We start from the raw sequence: 16,775 nt of genomic DNA, 5'->3' as shown, positions 1-16,775 counted from the left end.
CCATGCATCTGAGTCGGAGAATGAGTGGATTTTAATGACTTGATATTAGGTTGACTGTCACATGGGTAAACATGTCACAGGATGCTGTTTGAAGCAGAAAAAATAGAGGCATCCTTTAATGTAGCCTAATACTAAACTGCTGCAGGCTACCGGGAGGGAAAGACAGGAAGCAAATGCTTTTAGTGTTCATTGATCAGTGTGTGCATGCGTTCTCAGAAGAATGGAAAGGGAATGAAATATTAATAGTAAGGAATTCCTGTTTTGCTTTCTGAGGTTCAGACAATGTGCTTATGGCAGCAAGCATGGATAACTGGAAATAAGCTGCAATGGAAACTCATTCATCAGAGGTAAGAACTGCATTTTTATCTTTTCTGATTTGAATAATTTAGTGTTTTATATTTTGAATCAATCAGTATTCAAAGATGTTAATCTGGTAATGCCATGTGTGATGTTTAGGACATGTTTGCTAGTGTAGTTTATGCAGCTGCACATGCCAGTGAAAGAAATTGTGATTAAAACCAAAATGTAATAAATTGCAGCTTACTAATCATTAGATGTGGTGGCTGCATTTTGTTTTCTTTTTTTTTTTTTCTTTTTTAGGTCCCCCTCCCACCCGTTTTTCACCTGATGATCTGACCAGTAACACACCACCTGTATTAGAGTTCCTCTACTCTGGATGAAGGAGCACAGGTGCACCATTTGGACAGAAGCATTGTCAGTCTGGGGGGAGAGAAGTCTTGGATGAATAAGTAGATTTTAGATACAGTAACAAATTACTCCAAATAACACTGTAGTTAGGCTCGGTTCACACAGGGGCGACTTGTCCAGGCAACTTCGCCGCCTGAAAAGTTGCGCTCCGTTCTGTACTACGGAACCGTTCTAATAGGAGCGACTCAACTTTTGCGGCGACTTCGGGCGACTTGCATTGACTTCTATACAGAAGTCGTTTTGCAAGTCGCCGCTGATCGTGTGCAGGTCGCGGCGCTGCAAGTCGTGCCGCCCGCTGTGTGAACCGAGCCTTATCCTCAGTTCTAGCAACAATTGTTTTTTCTTTTGGGATAACAATTTTAAATGAAAAAAATGATCATTTTAAGCACCCCCTGTCAGTGGTAAATGGTTTATCTCAACACTCCTAACTGCTACATTTACAGGAGAGCTTGTTCTGTTTAAAAACAGACTTGTTGGCCAGATCACCAGATGAAATTAAAAGAAAGGAAAGTCTAAAAAAAATTAATGCAGCCATCACATCCAATAATTGGTAAGCAATATATGATTTATTTTGGGTTTGATACCATTTTAATGCAAGGGCAATTCACTGCTGAATTAAAAAGGAATTGATGGGGACACATGCAGTACTTGATTGGAAAGCCTTGGAATGTAGTGGATCCATTAGACAGCTGGAACACTCACTTTTTAAAGTGTTACTAAACCCAGGACTCTGCATTTGCTATATCTGGTCTCCCACAATACACAGAACATGGAAATGCAATTATTTTAATAAATATAAATGGCTAAATACTGTTTCTCATCAGCAGTATATAGAAGTCTTATGACTTCTGTCAGTGTCTGGTTAAATCTTGTAGGAGGAGTTTTTATTCTACAGACTGTCCTATGAGGCTGCAGGACTCCTGACCCTCTGTCCGGACAGTGCTGATTGGCCCTGTGCTGATCACATGCACCCTCCCAAAAAAAACACTCTAGCAATACACACCAAACTGAGTATGTGCAGAGTGCCACCAGAAATAGGCAAATCGCTGATGTCTGCTTACAAGAGAGACTTCTTAGTCAGGTATGTGTCAGTAAGTGAAATTAAATCTAAAGTTCAAGGTAATGGGGAATCCAGACTTTTACAGTTGTCACTGGCAGGCAGTTTGGGGAACTTGTCTGCCTTTTTTGTCTCTGCAACTGGAAGTGAATGGAAATCTCTGAGGGAACATAGAATAAAAATTACTGGGGCATTAGGCAGTGCCTACTTTATCCAAAATTAACAGCCCCAGAAGATTGCTGGGAGGGAGGGGAGAGGTAAACTTCTGTCCGGCGCTGCGGAGCCTGGGAGCAAGTGGGAACTGGAAGCCTCTAAAAATAGGGTATCCACCCCCCCCCAAAAAAAATTAAACAAAATGGCATTTTAGGGGGTCACGGCCACTTAAAGCAGAAGTTTAATTTTTGGGTGGAACTCCGCTTTAACCACTTCAGCCCCAGAAGATTTAACCCTTTTCCTGACTAGAGCACTTTTTGTGTTTCGGCACTGCATCGCTTTAACTGACAATTGCACGGTCGTGCAATATTGCACCCAAACAAAATTGACGTACTTTTTTCCCTCACAAGTAGAGCTTTCTTTTGATGGTATTTGATCACCTCTGCAGTTTTTATTTTCTGCGCTGTAAACAAAAAAAATAGCGCCAATTTTGAAAAAAACGCATTATTTTTTACTTTTTGCTATAATGTATATTCCCCAAAAATATATATAAAAAATATTTTTTCCCTCAGTTTAGGCTGATACGTATTCTTCTTCATATTTTTGGTAAAAAAAATTGCAATAAGTGTATATTGATTGGTTTGTGCAAAAGTTATAGAGTCTACAAAATATGGAATAAAAAAAAAAAAAGTTTTTATTAGTAATTGTGGCGATCTGCAATTTGTATCGGGACTGTGACATTATGGCGGACACATCAGACACTTTCGACACTATTTTGGGACCATTGTCATTTATACAGAGATCAGTGCTATGAAAAATGCACTGATTACTGTGTGAATGACACTGGCAGTGAAGGGGCTAACCACTAGAGGGTGATGAAGGGGTTAAGTGTGTCCTAGGGAGTGATTCTAACTGCAGGGGGCATGCACTTCAAGTCACATGACAGCAATCACTGCTCCCGATGATGATCCTGATCTGTCATGACACAAGCCAGAATGGGGAAATGCCTTGTTTACAGGATCTTCCCCGTTCTTAGGCTCCGTGACACGATCACCGGGAGACCCGTGGGCATGATTACCCTGTACGCGGCGGCGCGCGTACCTGCTATTGGCGCCGCTGCTGTGTCTCAGCCAATTGGGAGGGAGGGTCTCGGATGGGCTGCGACACTCGTGAATATCGCTGGACAGAGAGGAGGCTCAGGCAAGTAATAAGGGGCTGCTGCACACCGAAGGCTTTTAATCTTCTGACTTTACAACCACTTTAATGGTAATTAATTTTCTTACTAAATTGATTGCATCAGGTACAGTGCACACATTACAATTCTGTTTTGTATCCCCTCCCCCGAAGCTGTTATATAAATCCTAATTATTTTCTACTCTTTATGCTAAATAGGGCTCTGAATCACTTAAACTTGGAAAATAAAAGACTGAGTTTAGCTGCCAAGTTTGAGGGTGGCCAGGTCTAAGGTGTTGGTTGTGTTAAAGGGAGAGAGTCATTGTTCAGGCAGGATCATAGATTGGCGGCTTTGACTGAATACCAGTCGCTCTGCCCCTTTAGCATTGACCAGTTATTTTCTACTAGGGGAAGACAGAATTCCTGATTTTTTTTTTTTTTTTTCATGAATGGAGAAGTACAGTACAAGTCCCCTACATACGAACATTCAACTTGCAAACTTTCAAAGGTGTAAGCATGTGTTTGCATGTTCAATCCTGTAAAACTGGGCATGCACACATCAGTTCTCTAAAAACATCTCACATTGGGAATCTACAATGAAAATATACCTTGGATGGTACTAAACCCCCATCAAACTGGCCAAGATGTACCACTCCTTGTCGCCTAAATGCTGGAATTCGTGTAGGGCAAATGACACCCCTAAATATATCTGGTGGGACTGTCCAACCATTCACTCCTGGTCATGAGTAAACACTCTCATTGCTTACCTAACCGACAACAAAGCTACACTTTCTCCGCAGCTAGCCCTCCTAGGCATTGGGCTGGACAATTAGCTTTCAGATACACATGCCATACTTGGACATATTCTGAAAGCAGCAAGACGATCTATTGCACGCAAATAAAACGCTACAACATCTCCCACCCTCCAAGACGTGATCAGCAACCTCAACGAACATTGCAAGATGGAATGGCTCTTTGCCAAGACCAACCTGATCCCCTGTCAATATAACAAACTTTGTCACCTCTGGCTCCAAGATCCCAGATACATCCCACCTTCCTAACTAAACCATTCACGACCTGCATGTTAATGTCATTCAGACAAGCTCCTACCCACTTTGCGCTCCTATACACACTCCCCTCATCAGTATGTCTACACCCCTTTTGCTTAGAAACTTCTGTAATCCTATATGATGCTGTATCACCCCGTTGATCTATTACACATTCTTACAGTGATATCTTACTGGTATGCCAAAACAGACTGATCAATATTTCCTGTCTTTGAGCATTCAATTTGCTACTGGATATGCAAATTATTATATCTATACCATGCAAAAATGTAAATATAAAAAAAAATGCAATGTTGGTGCAGTAATCTCCTATGCTGTGGCTTTGTGTTCCAAAACACAGTAATCAGCACTCACAGCCTTTGTCTGCATACGCTGATCTTTGCTTTACTTAAGGACAAGTTGAACTTACGAACGAGCTCCTGGAAGGGAACTCGATCATAAGTAGGGGACTTGCTGTATTTAAAGCTGATGTTTTATTTTTGTTTGGCTATGCAGCACCAGTGACATAATCTCCCTTTTTAAATACATTCTGTCCCATGTCATGCTATCTGCTGCTTGGTGTCAATCTTCCCTGAAGTGACTCCAGATACTTCCACAGTAGAGATCTTCCAACACTTTGAAAATTTAAGATCAGTGAGTGTGAATGTGAAACATTTGCGCCACTTGCCCACCCCTTCTTCCCTTGCCCATTTACAAATCTCTTACTAGTGTTAAAAGACTAATGCCATCACTACATCTAAAGCCTTGTACACATGGGCAGAAAATCGGCCCATGTGTACAGCTGTCTGTTCTACAGAAGCCGGCTTCTGTCAAACAAGCATGTTAGAAAACCCATGGCTGCCAGCGCTGATCATTGTGTTCTAGTAAGAGCAAAGCCCCCCCCCCCCCCCCCTCGTCAGAATACAAGACAATGGGAAAGCCTGCTGGGTTAAAAAAAAAAAACAAAAACATTTTAGTGTGTACTAGAGCTACACGACCGTTAAAAAATTGTGATCTCGATTCAACCCCCCTCATGATCTCTATGCAGCTTTTCGCCAATTCATTCATGTAACAAGTGCAGAAATTTCTCTGCTCACTAAGCTGTCAAAAAAAAAAAACAGGCAGCCTGCAGAGTTTTTTCACAACATGGTCAGCTCTAGGAGATCACTTTAAACATTGTAACATTTAGTTCTTTTATAGATCAAAGGAATGAACTTTTAACATAGCAAGTTAATCTGTATTTTTTTGCTAGAAAATTTCTTGGAACCTCCAAACATTACATATATATTTTTTAGCAGAGACCCTAGAGAATAAAGTGGCGGTTGTTGCAATATTTTATGTCACACTGTATTTGCGCAGTGGTCTTTCAAAAGCATTTTTTTGGAAAAAAAATACACTTCAATGAATAAAAAGAAAAATAGAAAAAAACAAACTTAGCCCAATTTTTTTGTTTAATGTGAAAAATGATGTTACGCAGCGAGAATCGTGCTAAGCAAAAAAAAATTATGTTGCTCATTTTAGCCAGAATCATGCAGCTCTAGTCTGTACCAGATTTTAGGACTAGTAAGCTGCAATGTTTTACACATTTGTAGAGTGTTTAGCTATGCTTTAACATTTTCTGCTGCTGGCCTAAGGCCTAAGGGTCATGTCCCAGATTCTATAGCAACTGGGATCTTGTTTGCATGCAGCGCTTGCAGAGCCCTAAGCCTCAGGTACTTGTAAAAGTTATGAGTTGTCAGTCACTTGAGCACCTGAGTTGAGAAAGCTCTTGTATAACTTCCTTCCACTAGCACCAGCACACAGGGGAGGGGCTATTACATTTTGTAATGGACTCGGATAGTGTCTTTTTGATAAAGCAGGCCTAATAGACAGGACTTTCCTTCTTCCATGCTGCTCAAAGCGAGGCTTCTGATAACGTTTTGGAAATCAAGAAACCTCTCTCTCGAACAGTGAACCGGCATCTTCAATTGTCTCTAGAATGTCGGATAAGGCTCTTATTAAAATCCCAGGCCTTTCCCCCTTTCTTGCATGGCAATATGATCAGTATGCTGGTTAAGGTAGTCGGACACCTGGCCGACTCTCGGGAGTTTCTCTGTGGCCTATGCCAGTGTCGTCCTCCTTCAGCGAACTTTGACATCACAAATGTAGTGGCCGACATCTCTGCAATTGTAGAAGGTCACTCAATCTGCCAACCGCTCAAGAAGAGTAGCTTTTGACCAAATTTCTTGCAGACCTGGATGCCCCAGTTGAAGACCACTTGTGTCGAAACGCATCGGGCTTGCTCATTTGAGACTCCCACATTGCTTTTTTATTGTTTTTATGTCACCGTATCTGATTTTGGATTGTTCCTTTTTTATGTCTCCATCTTTTAATTGTTGTGAGAATTTATTCCAATAAAACATTTATTGGTTGATCTGCACTATATGGAGTTTTTTTTTTTTCTCACATCTTTTATATTTTATTTCTCCACTTGTAATCCTGGATGTGTTGGAGCTACCTCTGGCTGTTTTTCCACTTTCCTATGGTCTTTGGTGTGCCTTCCTGGTTGGGGATTAGGATTTGCCTTTCCACATGCTCCAGGTGTTAACAACTGGAGAACCACACGTGCATTTGACCCACTGCCGTATGGTACGTGTGTCCATCACCGCTGGTAAGCGTATCCTATCGTGTGCCTATAGTGTCTTGGGATTCCAGTGATTTATCTCTGTCTGCACCAGCATTCAGGAAGGCAGACTCCTATGAACTGTTTCCACCAATTTTAATTATTGTTATATATAGTCACAGCACCCACAGGAGTGGGGGACTTTGTCCCATTTTTTTTTTGGCATTGTTTCACGTTTACACGTATGGTTTTCACTCCATTTATCACGTGTATGTGCATGGCCGTACTTTTTTAAGCGCTACACATTTCTGTTTCACATGCATGTTTGACTTGAGTGTTAGCAGCTTCATTTCTCACTTTTCTCACACATTTTAGATTTAGCGCAGTATTATCCCCCTTTCTTTCTGCAGATCCTCTCTGCTAACAGCATTACTATTTTTCTCAATTTGGACATGTCTGCCTTCAGTGTGGCTATTTTTCAGGTAACCTCCACTGCAATAGCCACCCTGACTCAGGATGACAATCTCTTCTTCAGGCTGGCTATGACTCTTGGTTTTAAATATGGCTTCCTCCTCTCTCAAAACCTTTTTAATGAGTTGAGGATACATTAGCATCATTCTGTTTTCCAAGGTTTTCAGCTGGATAAAGACTGGTTCACAATGTTGGGCACCTCCCCAGGGTCTGCTTCATTCCTACTTGAGCTATACTCGCAGGCTCTCAATTTCTTGAGCACAATTTGGTACAAGATCTTGTTTAGACGGTCACTTACTTTCATTATACACGTGTGCTTCATAATTCAAATCAGGAATTTTTTACGGTCACTCAATTTAAACTTTTAACATAGCAAGCTAATCGTAGGCTGTACAAGTCTTCTGACTGAATTTCACATTTCTGAGGGACTCCGCAGCAGCTCTTCTCAAGCTCTCGGTCATCCATTGTTTGTTCTGAGCTTCTGGCACATTCAATTCTTCTAAAGCCTGCATGGTCTGTTTCATCCAGGTTTTGTACTCCTCTTCCCCAGCAGGCATCAGCTGTGTCCCAGAGAAGAGTTGTAGCTTTCTGTTTCTGCTCCTGAATGGATAGCACTAGCCTGACTACACTTGGTCATGAACTTTCTGAGACTTGAGCTCTCTGCATTGGTGTCTGGCACTCTTAGATGAACCTTGACATTAGTCAGCTGTAGATAGCCCCTTGAAAACAGGCTGGGATTCCTCTGCTTCATTCTGTCAGTGTGTAGCTGCAGGGGATTGCCTGGTCCACTTTAAAGTCCAACACTTTTCCCCCTCTGCCTTATGAATCTGTGCTTCTTCCTAGGTGACTCCGGGGACATGCAGAACTACACTCAGCCCTGGTTGGCCATTTTTGCTTTCTGCACCACTTGTCAGCTGTGGCAGGATCTATGGTGCCTTCTGGGTGTAGAAGCTGTCGCTCTTAACTCGCAGAACAGGAAATCCTGGACAAGCCCCCACATGTAGCCTGCCCCTGAAGAACCTGCTGATGTTTGGGCCCCCCCCCCCCTAATTTACAGATGACCTTTTGCACTTTGACCAACCAAGCTTGGGAGGGATTATTTGTTGCAACAATACACAATAATTCAAAGAGACAAAGAATAGAAAGCAGCAATAAATAACTCAACTTTATTCAACCTTACCTACTATGTAGCTATATGGAAACCTTTGCAAAATAAGGTATGAACTTAATCCCTATACTAATGGGGTTCTAGTTATGGGGCAGTGCAAAAGTAGTAGTCTGACAGTCTGTGGCAAACCCTCACCAACTGGATAGTGTGTTGGGCCCAAATCCCGCATTGGAGTAAGTGCCTAAGCGGTGTCTCAAGTGAACCATAGGGGGTGATTTACTAAGACTGAAGAGTGCAAAATCTGGTGCAGCTGTGCAGAAAAACCAATCAGTTTCCAGGTTTTATTGCTAAGCTTAATTAAACAAACTTAGGATAAAAGGTGATTGGCTCCCATGTAAAGCTGGGCCAGACTGTTAGTGCTCCAGTTTTAGTAAATCTTCCCCATTCTGTTACTTTAAATGGGGTATAGTAGGGTATGGCCAGCGGCCTCTCATTGACACATATAATGAGAGCTTGTCTCCTCCTGCTCTCTGTCCAGGGCTCAACAATTCTGGTTACTAGGCAACAACGCCAGATTTGACAGTGGCGTTTTTACAGACCAGAAGGTGGCATTGACTCTGCATCCCCGGCACTGCAACATATCATTCCACCAGCAGCCTGCTGCACAATTTGTGTCCTTGATCCTCCACCTCCCAGGATGCACTACATTATATTAAATCTCTCTCTCCCTCTCTCTCTCTGATCTCTACAGTAAAGATGCACAATTAACCGTAAAGAATTGAAATCGTGATTCTACAACACACTTCCCGATTCTATGTAACAAGTGCAGAAAAGTTCTCTACACTGCAGAGTGCTTGCACATCATGGGAAATGTAATTCCAAAACATCTGGGGTGCCGAGGTTCACCATCACTCCCCTAGAGAATAAAATGACGATCGTTGCAATATTTTATGTCACACTGTATTTGCGCAGCAGCCTATCAAATACAATTTTTGGGGAAAAAATACATTTCTATTAATTAAAAAAACAGTAAAGTTAGCCCGATTTTTTTTTTTTTTTTTTTTTTTTTCCCTCATTTTAGCCAGAATCGTGCAACTCTAGCGGACAGGAAAGTTTCAACTTAAGGAGAATTTCCCTTCTAGTGTAGTAGAATGCATAAGAAACTAGTAGCATCTTTTTGAATTGGAAAGGTGTCATAATTACAATTTAAATTTAGCATCTTAGCCAACCTGTTCATGATTTGCTTCCAATAGTCGGAAACCTGAGGTCAACTGCACACCTTGTGATCAAAGGTACCGTTGGTACTTTGACATTTTGTTACAAAGTGCAGGAAAGGGCTGGGTTGATGTGGTGCAGCCTCTGAGGAGAATAAGATATCCCATTTAGAAGATTAAATCAAGACTAATTTTAACCCCTGCAGCTATCAGTTTGGTATACTGAGTCACCGCATCTTCCCATTCATCTTCAGAAGAGTGGGTATAGCCTTTTTCTCACCTCACCTTCCAGGACGGCAACACATTAGAGATGATAGGCTCCTCCCTACAGGAAACACAATCAAATCACAGCTGTTTATAAGGCCCCACCTTACCCCTTGTCCCTCAGTATTGATTGTGTTTCTCCCACAGCAAAACTTTTGTGTTTTCTCTGACCAGAAGAAAGAGTCGAATGGTACCCCTGTGAGCCAGGTGTAGAAATGCCGGTGAGGGCAACACTTGCCTGCCACCTCAGAGCTTCTCACAGGTCACCCCCAAAATGGCATTTGTGCAGGTGGTTTGGGCATTTCAAATACCTCACCTTTGCATTCCCTCAGCAGCTCGAGTCTCCTTGGTCTTGTCCCTGGTGTAGCAGGTGCCATTTTGCCGGAATCCAAACGATCTAAGCACCAAGGAGAGGACTCGGTGCACTCCAAGCCTCACTCTCAGGCTAAAACTTCCTGTCACTACAGGAAGAGGTGGAGCAAGCCCAAATACAACCCAGGAAGTGGTTTCAAAGCGTGGAGGAGATGCCAACCCCGTGTGGCTGAGGATACTGAGGCATTCCTGCTCACAGCAGGGCTCAGTGAGCTGTAAAGAGCTAAAAGTCTGTCGGAGCCCCCCTCATGGACAAGGAGGATGGAAAGACAGCACAGGTGGCAGCAGGCAAGAAAAAGCTGGGACTATCTGCCTAAGGTGTATTTAGCTTTCCATAGGACTCTGGTAATAACCTTACCATCCTTTTGTGAGAACCCTAAGAATGAAGGGGAAAATAAATTTCACTGTTTAGATGTCAGGAGATGCCTGTTTACTTATCTACAGAGGATAAAATAATTTAGGAGCTGTAATCATCTTTTAATCCTCTTCTCTGGACCTAGAAAGGGACTCCAAGCTTCAAAATCTTTAGTCTCTAGGTGGATTAGGCAAGCCATTACTATAGCTTATGAAAGCTCAGGCATACCTGCACCAGAAAAAAGTTGAAAGCCCATTCAACTAAAGCCCTAGCAACCTCCTGGGCTGAAAAAGCAGGAGCCCCCTGGGAGCAAATTTGTAGCGCAGCCACCTGGTCCAGTTAAGACCCTTTCCTGAAGCACTACCATGTGGCGGTCCTATCTCAGCAAGACCTAGCCTTTGGTCAAAAAAGTGTTACATGCAGTAGTCCCACCCTAAAGTAGGCCTGTGAATTTCTTTATTGTCCTCTCATGTGTTGCCGTCCTGGAAGGTGACAAAACCAATGACTACTTACCAATAATGGTGTTTCTATGAAACCTTCCAGGACGGCAGGCCTACTACTCACCCTGTTACGGGTGGAAAAGTATGTACACACTAGGTAGTAAGTGCCCAAATGTTGGAATAACCCTTGTCAGTCAGTTGGGAGTACTGCTTTACAACTACTGAAGGACAAGGGGTAAGGTGGGGCCTTATAAACAGCTGTGATGTGATTGTGTTTCCTGTAGGGAGGAGCCTATCGTCTCTCACGTGTTGCCATCCTAGAAGGTTTTGTAGAAACAACGTTATCGGTAAGTAACCATCGGTTGTTCCCCACTTCTAAAACAATAGATAAGTCTTGGTGCCATGATGAGTTATAAATAACATGATTGTAAACTGAGGAAAGTGGTTTATAAAAGAGCAGGTGTGCTCCTTTTTATATTTTACCCAAAAATTTTTTTTGGGTAATTCAAATATTGAGTAGAGCTTTCTACGGGATGTTTTTTTTAAGAGACTGAAAGGGTTGCTTTAAAACTCGCCTTGCCAGTTTCCATGTTGGTTGTAAACATTTCCTTTGCAACCAGAATGTCCTGACAATAATCATTGTTATGCCTAGGCACCCTCATCCTGGGCTCTTGACTCTGCACTATGTCATGTAAAAAAATGTTCATCATAGATGAGCACCAGGAAAGCCAGGCACTGCTCTCCATCATTACTATTGGTAGTAGGAAGTAAAGTGTATTTTTTCTAAGTGCATAATTTTGTTATTGACACATTTACCATAAAGTAATACATTTTTATATGTTTGCTCTATATCAGGGGGCTCCAAACATTCTAAACAAAGGGCTAGTTTACTGTCCTTCAGACTTTAGGCAGCCGGACTGTGGCCGGCAAGAATAGAACATTTTTCTGGCATCAGTGGCAGTAAATCGTAAGTGCAACTTGTAATATGCTCCAAAAGGTGTACTTAGCCTTTTACCTATGTCTCTTGATAGGACTATAGAACTCATTTGGTCATTTGGGGACCTAGACATCCAAATTGGGCCCGTAGTTTAACATTTTAATGTAAGTAGATGTTTTGTCATTGGCGACTGCTCTTGCAAATATGTTAGTTTACAAAATGTATTTAAAAAAGACTTCTATTCATTTTTTTAAAAATGAATAAGAACGCCGTTGTGTTTTTTCCTTGAATTAAAAATATTCCAGATATAGGCTTTTCATTTCGTTTTTTAGTTTTTATTTTTCATTTAAGACACGTGCCCATCTGTTCTATTGTTTTTCACAGGGATTGTAGCTTCATGGGTATTCCTGTTGATTAATGTTTAGGACACTATTGTTAGCCTGACGGAGAGAGCAAGTCCTAATTCATTCTATTGTGTATGTGGTTACAGAACATCTTGAGCTGCAGAGAAGCTGGTCACTTGCTTCATTGTATATGATCAACAATATTCATATATTACAAAAGCCCTGGCCCGTTTTTAATGGTGTTTTTCAATCTGATATGCTATTATACAGCCTGAAAACAGATGGTACATTTTCCGTTGTTTTTTTTTTTTTTGTTTTGTTTTGTTTTTTTATGTTTTATAAAAATTGATTTGCATTGCCTAAATCGAAATGCTAAAAATAATGCAGTAAGGCAGTGTAATTGTAACATAACAACCTAGTATTACCATGTAGTGAGACTTTCCTGAAAGATTGGTTAGTACTTTGCTTCAGTACATATGGAAGAATCCTTTCTTTCCGACGTTGCCCTCATTCGTCCCACCTTGCCTTGCTTGTTTGACAGGTTCAACTATATTGAATTATAGCGTTTGCAATTATGAGTCTGTAATATTTACCTAAATACCACTACCGGTAAATAAATCCAACAGGAAAAATTGTCACAGATACCAGGTTCCACAGATGCTTGGTAGACGTAGATATGCTTGCCTTTTTTTCTTTCTTTTGTTTTATGTGATCGTTTAGATTTCCAGCTATAACAAGCAGGGCCCTCCTGAATCCTCTTGTATTGAATTATATTGTAACTGTACTATTTGCCTTTTTATTTTTGTAAAGCACTGCACAAAATCTCCCCATATAAACCCTGAGCCTTGCCTTCACATTGATGCAATGTGGGAAAAGCAGTGAATAATGTGCGTTTCCTGCACCGCATTGCAATCGCATGGCATCCATGTGGCGTCGATGGTAAAGCGCTGCTATTTTAAGCGCCGCTTTACTGTCGTTTTTGCAGCGTTTTCCGGCTGCTAGCGGGGTTAAAAGCTCCTGCAAATCTCTGCCGCCCTTTGATTTTAATGGACAGGGGCGCTCCTACAGCACCTCAAAGATGCTGCTTGCAGTACTTTTTTCAGCGTCCTGTCAGGGCACCGCTCCAGTGTGAGAGATTGGAGCGAAAGGAGAAGTGCTTTACAGGCGCTTTGCAGGCGCTATTTTTAGTGCTATAGTGCCTGTAAAACGCCTCCGTGTGAAAGGGGTCTTAGAAAGAATCTATTTAAAAACAAATGTGTTAGTAAGCCCCAGAAAATGCTGTTACTTTGAAACATTTTAGGCAAGGTCAAATTCACTTTCAGGTACATGGAGAACTGAGGTTAAAACATTTTTATTCGAATTGAGCAGGGGTCTCCAAACTTTCTACACAAAATGCCAGTTTATTGTCCTTCAGACTATAGGCGTGCCAGACTGTTGCCACTGAGAGTAGAAAAGGCCTGGTCGCTTGATGATCAGTGAACGTAAAAAAAAAATGAAAATACATAGTGTCCATGGCCAATAGGAGGAGAAAAAATGCCTCATTGGCATGGATGAGAGGAATAGTGCCCCATCATTGGTGCCAGTGAAAAGAATAGTGTCCCTTCATTGGCTTCCCCCTGTGTTGCTCCCCCACCCTGCAGCGCTGCTGGCTTCTTCCCTTTCTACCTTCTTACCCCCCCCCCCCCCCACCTTGCTGCTGTGGGGGATGTTTCAGGATTTGTAATTTACCAGTGGTTTTATTTTCTAAATGAACACAGTGAATACACTCACTCACTGTGTTCATTCATAACTAAAGCATGGTTAACAGTGTTTACTATGCTTCAGTTTGTGAATGAACAGCAAGCTATTCAGCACAGAGCACTTCCCTTTCATTCACTGTCCAGTGCAGCAGAGGCTGCGGAGAAAGGCATGTGTGTTTGTGCTTTGGGGGTACACACCCTAATGCAATAGGCTGCGCATCACCTATGGCCCCAACTTTGGTGTCAGTGGAAGGAATAGGGCCCCATCATTGGTGTGAGTAGAAGGAATGGTGCTTCTTCTTTTGTGTCAGTGGGAGGAATTGTGCCCCATTGTTGGTGCCAGTGGAAGTAATAATGCTTCATCCTTGGTATTCTACATTTTGGAACAATTTTGCTCTATCAGCAGAAGGATGTATGCCCCCACCATTGGTGTTAATGGAAAGAATGTGCCTCATTGTTGGTGTCACTAGGAATAATGCCTCAAATTAACGACGGGAATAGTGCCTTAAGGGCTTGATAAAGACAGGCAAAGGACCACATCTGGCCCACGGGTCACAGTTTGGAGGTCACTGCCATAGAGGGAGTAAAAAAATAAGAGATAAAAATTGAAGTACTTGAAGATATATTAGCAGGTAAAGGTTAACTACACCCAAGAACAACATTACAGTAAGGTATAAAATGTATTCATGTACATTTATGGTTTTGAGTTTTTAGATTTGGTTTTGATTTCTGGCTACCAAGTAAGATATTGACCTAGGAATGAAGGTTTTATTCTACTCAAAGTTCTGCAAAGGAACCAAAACAGAACTTATTAGGGATTCTGACAAAACAAAGAAGTTTGTTTTCTTCACATCAGCATTAAATTCTGGAACCCTTCACCATGTGTACATGGGGAAACCTAGGTGACGTATATATACCATTCACTATTCCGCCAACCATGCCTCAGTATAAAGACAAAAAAAGCTTCTGATTTTGTTTCCCATAGGTTGTAGACCACTTCTGTATGCATCAAATCATAAAGTCATTTAAAATTCCTTGTTGGATGCCTTTGAGCTTTTAGGCAGTTTGGTTAATCTTCTTCTCTTTTTTTTTTTCTTTTCTTTTTTTTTAGTAATTAGAGTATTTTGATGTCTGAATCTGCAATCAAAATGAGTGATGTTCAGGCCACGGTGGAATTTTCAGTGGAGCTCCAGAAATTTTACAATGTGGATTTATTTCAAAGAGGGTGAGTTTTCTTATGTTGCTTGAAAATGCATGCTGTACTTCATTTTACATTGTACATTCCAAGCTAAAGAACACTGCTGCTTCTCAATATATATTCAAGTATCAGCAGGCTCTCACAAGTAGTCACGAAACTCCAGTACTGCACACTGCTGCTTTTTAGGTATGATTTTCAATTAAAGGAATTTTTTCTTAAGAGAGTAATGGAGGCAGTATTTGCTGGATTCTTAGTCTGCAAATGCTGCTTACCTTGTTGTATTCCTGGACCTCTGGCTTCAGTGGCCCACTATTCCAAAGCAATTATGTAGGTAAGGCCCTCTGACCTTTATATATTCTGCATGCTTATTAAAGTAGGTAAAAAGAAGGGTCCTGTGCGAGTTTTATCCAGTTGCAATGCGAATTCAGCCATACAATTTGTATGGCTGAATTCGCATCACACAGATGTCGCATGGGATTTACACAGCAGTGCAGTGCGAACCACATGCAACGTCTGTCTGACATCGCAGCAATGGGAACTGGCCCTTACTCCTGTTTGTAATATTTGCTGCCCTTCAGAACACTTGACAAGTTTGTCTCCCTTTGGCAAATGTGCAGTGTTCCCTTTCTTGGAAAAAGAAAGTGAATCTAAATTATTAAACTTTTTAAAGTGGTTGTAAAAAGTTTTTTTATCTTAATGCATGCTCTGTATTAAGATAAAAAACCTTCTGTGTGCAGCAGCCCCCCAGTACTTACCTGAGCTCCCTTTCAGTCCAGTGATGTTGCGCAAGAGAATCGTCTGTCCAGTAATCACCCTCCTCATTGGCTGAGACAGCAACGAAGTGCCATTGGCTCCTGCTGCTGTCAAAGTAAACCAATGAGGGGAGAGAGGGGGCGGGGCCGCGGCTCAGTGTCTGAATGGATACACTGAGCTGCTTGCTGTGAGGGCAGGAGGGAGGAGCCAGGAGCTCTGAAGAGGGACCTGAGAAGAGGAGGATTTGGGCAGTTCTGTGCAAAACCACTGCTCAGAGTAGGTAGTATAAGTCTATTATTTTGAAACAAAAGATTTTAGTATCACTTTTATGTCCCTGCAACTTGTGAAAAGTACTTTTGCATAGCTCACAAGTATTTGTATATCCTTGTATTCTGTCGGGATCCACCCAGAAGCCTGGACCAGCACCTGGCCCAGCCTCTCAGTGATCTGCTGAGAGCCTGACACAGCCCTTCCGCCGCCTCCACAGTCCAGTGCTCCAGTGAGCATGGGGGGCACAGAGCAGAGAGCCTGGAGACAGTATGCTCCCTGCTTAGAGCGGAGATGAGAGGTGAGCAATCATCGGTGTTCACTCCGTTCTTCCCCAGGGGGAAATATCTAATCTTGATAACCCATTGGAGGGGAACATATGCGGCCAATGCTACCCTCGCCTTTGGATCTATCAGGATAGATATAGTAGAGCGTGAATTGATTAAAGATGTTGTGATGGTTAATGGTTTACCTCAATGGATTCTAAGGTAGAAAACCTTTTTTAGGTGCAGATCCCCATCCCCCTCCCCATTGACAAGTGAGCGTGGGGCTGAGCAGCAATCTGTGTGTGTGA

At 42.0% G+C, this 16,775-nt stretch overlaps 1 protein-coding gene across 8 annotated transcripts in view; it reads left to right on the top strand.

Annotated features, from left to right (window-relative positions):
• FAM135A (family with sequence similarity 135 member A) overlaps positions 1-16,775 on the top strand; it is a 177,707-nt gene that overhangs the window by 48,995 nt on the left and 111,937 nt on the right. For 2 of the 8 annotated variants that reach the window (XM_077487412.1, XM_077487405.1), the window contains exons 2-3: positions 274-347; positions 15,095-15,208. The exons of 1 other annotated variant lie outside the window; for it this stretch is intronic. In XM_077487412.1, the coding sequence (XP_077343538.1) occupies positions 15,111-15,208 (98 nt within the window). In that variant the 5' untranslated portion in view covers positions 274-347; positions 15,095-15,110. Of the gene's footprint in view, positions 1-273; positions 348-1,151; positions 1,259-11,818; positions 11,931-15,094; positions 15,209-16,775 lie in introns of all 8 variants that reach the window. 5 more of the 8 variants (XM_077487406.1, XM_077487407.1, XM_077487411.1 and 2 more) reach the window with 5 other exon arrangements.

This window comes from Lithobates pipiens, unplaced genomic scaffold, assembly GCF_037356315.1.
Source record: "Lithobates pipiens isolate NorthernLeopardFrog02 unplaced genomic scaffold, aLitPip1_a1.2 Scaffold_18, whole genome shotgun sequence".
NCBI lineage: Eukaryota > Metazoa > Chordata > Amphibia > Anura > Ranidae > Lithobates > Lithobates pipiens.
The sequence above is the reverse complement of the archived record's forward strand: the minus strand, read 5'-3'. Positions and strand labels throughout refer to the sequence as shown.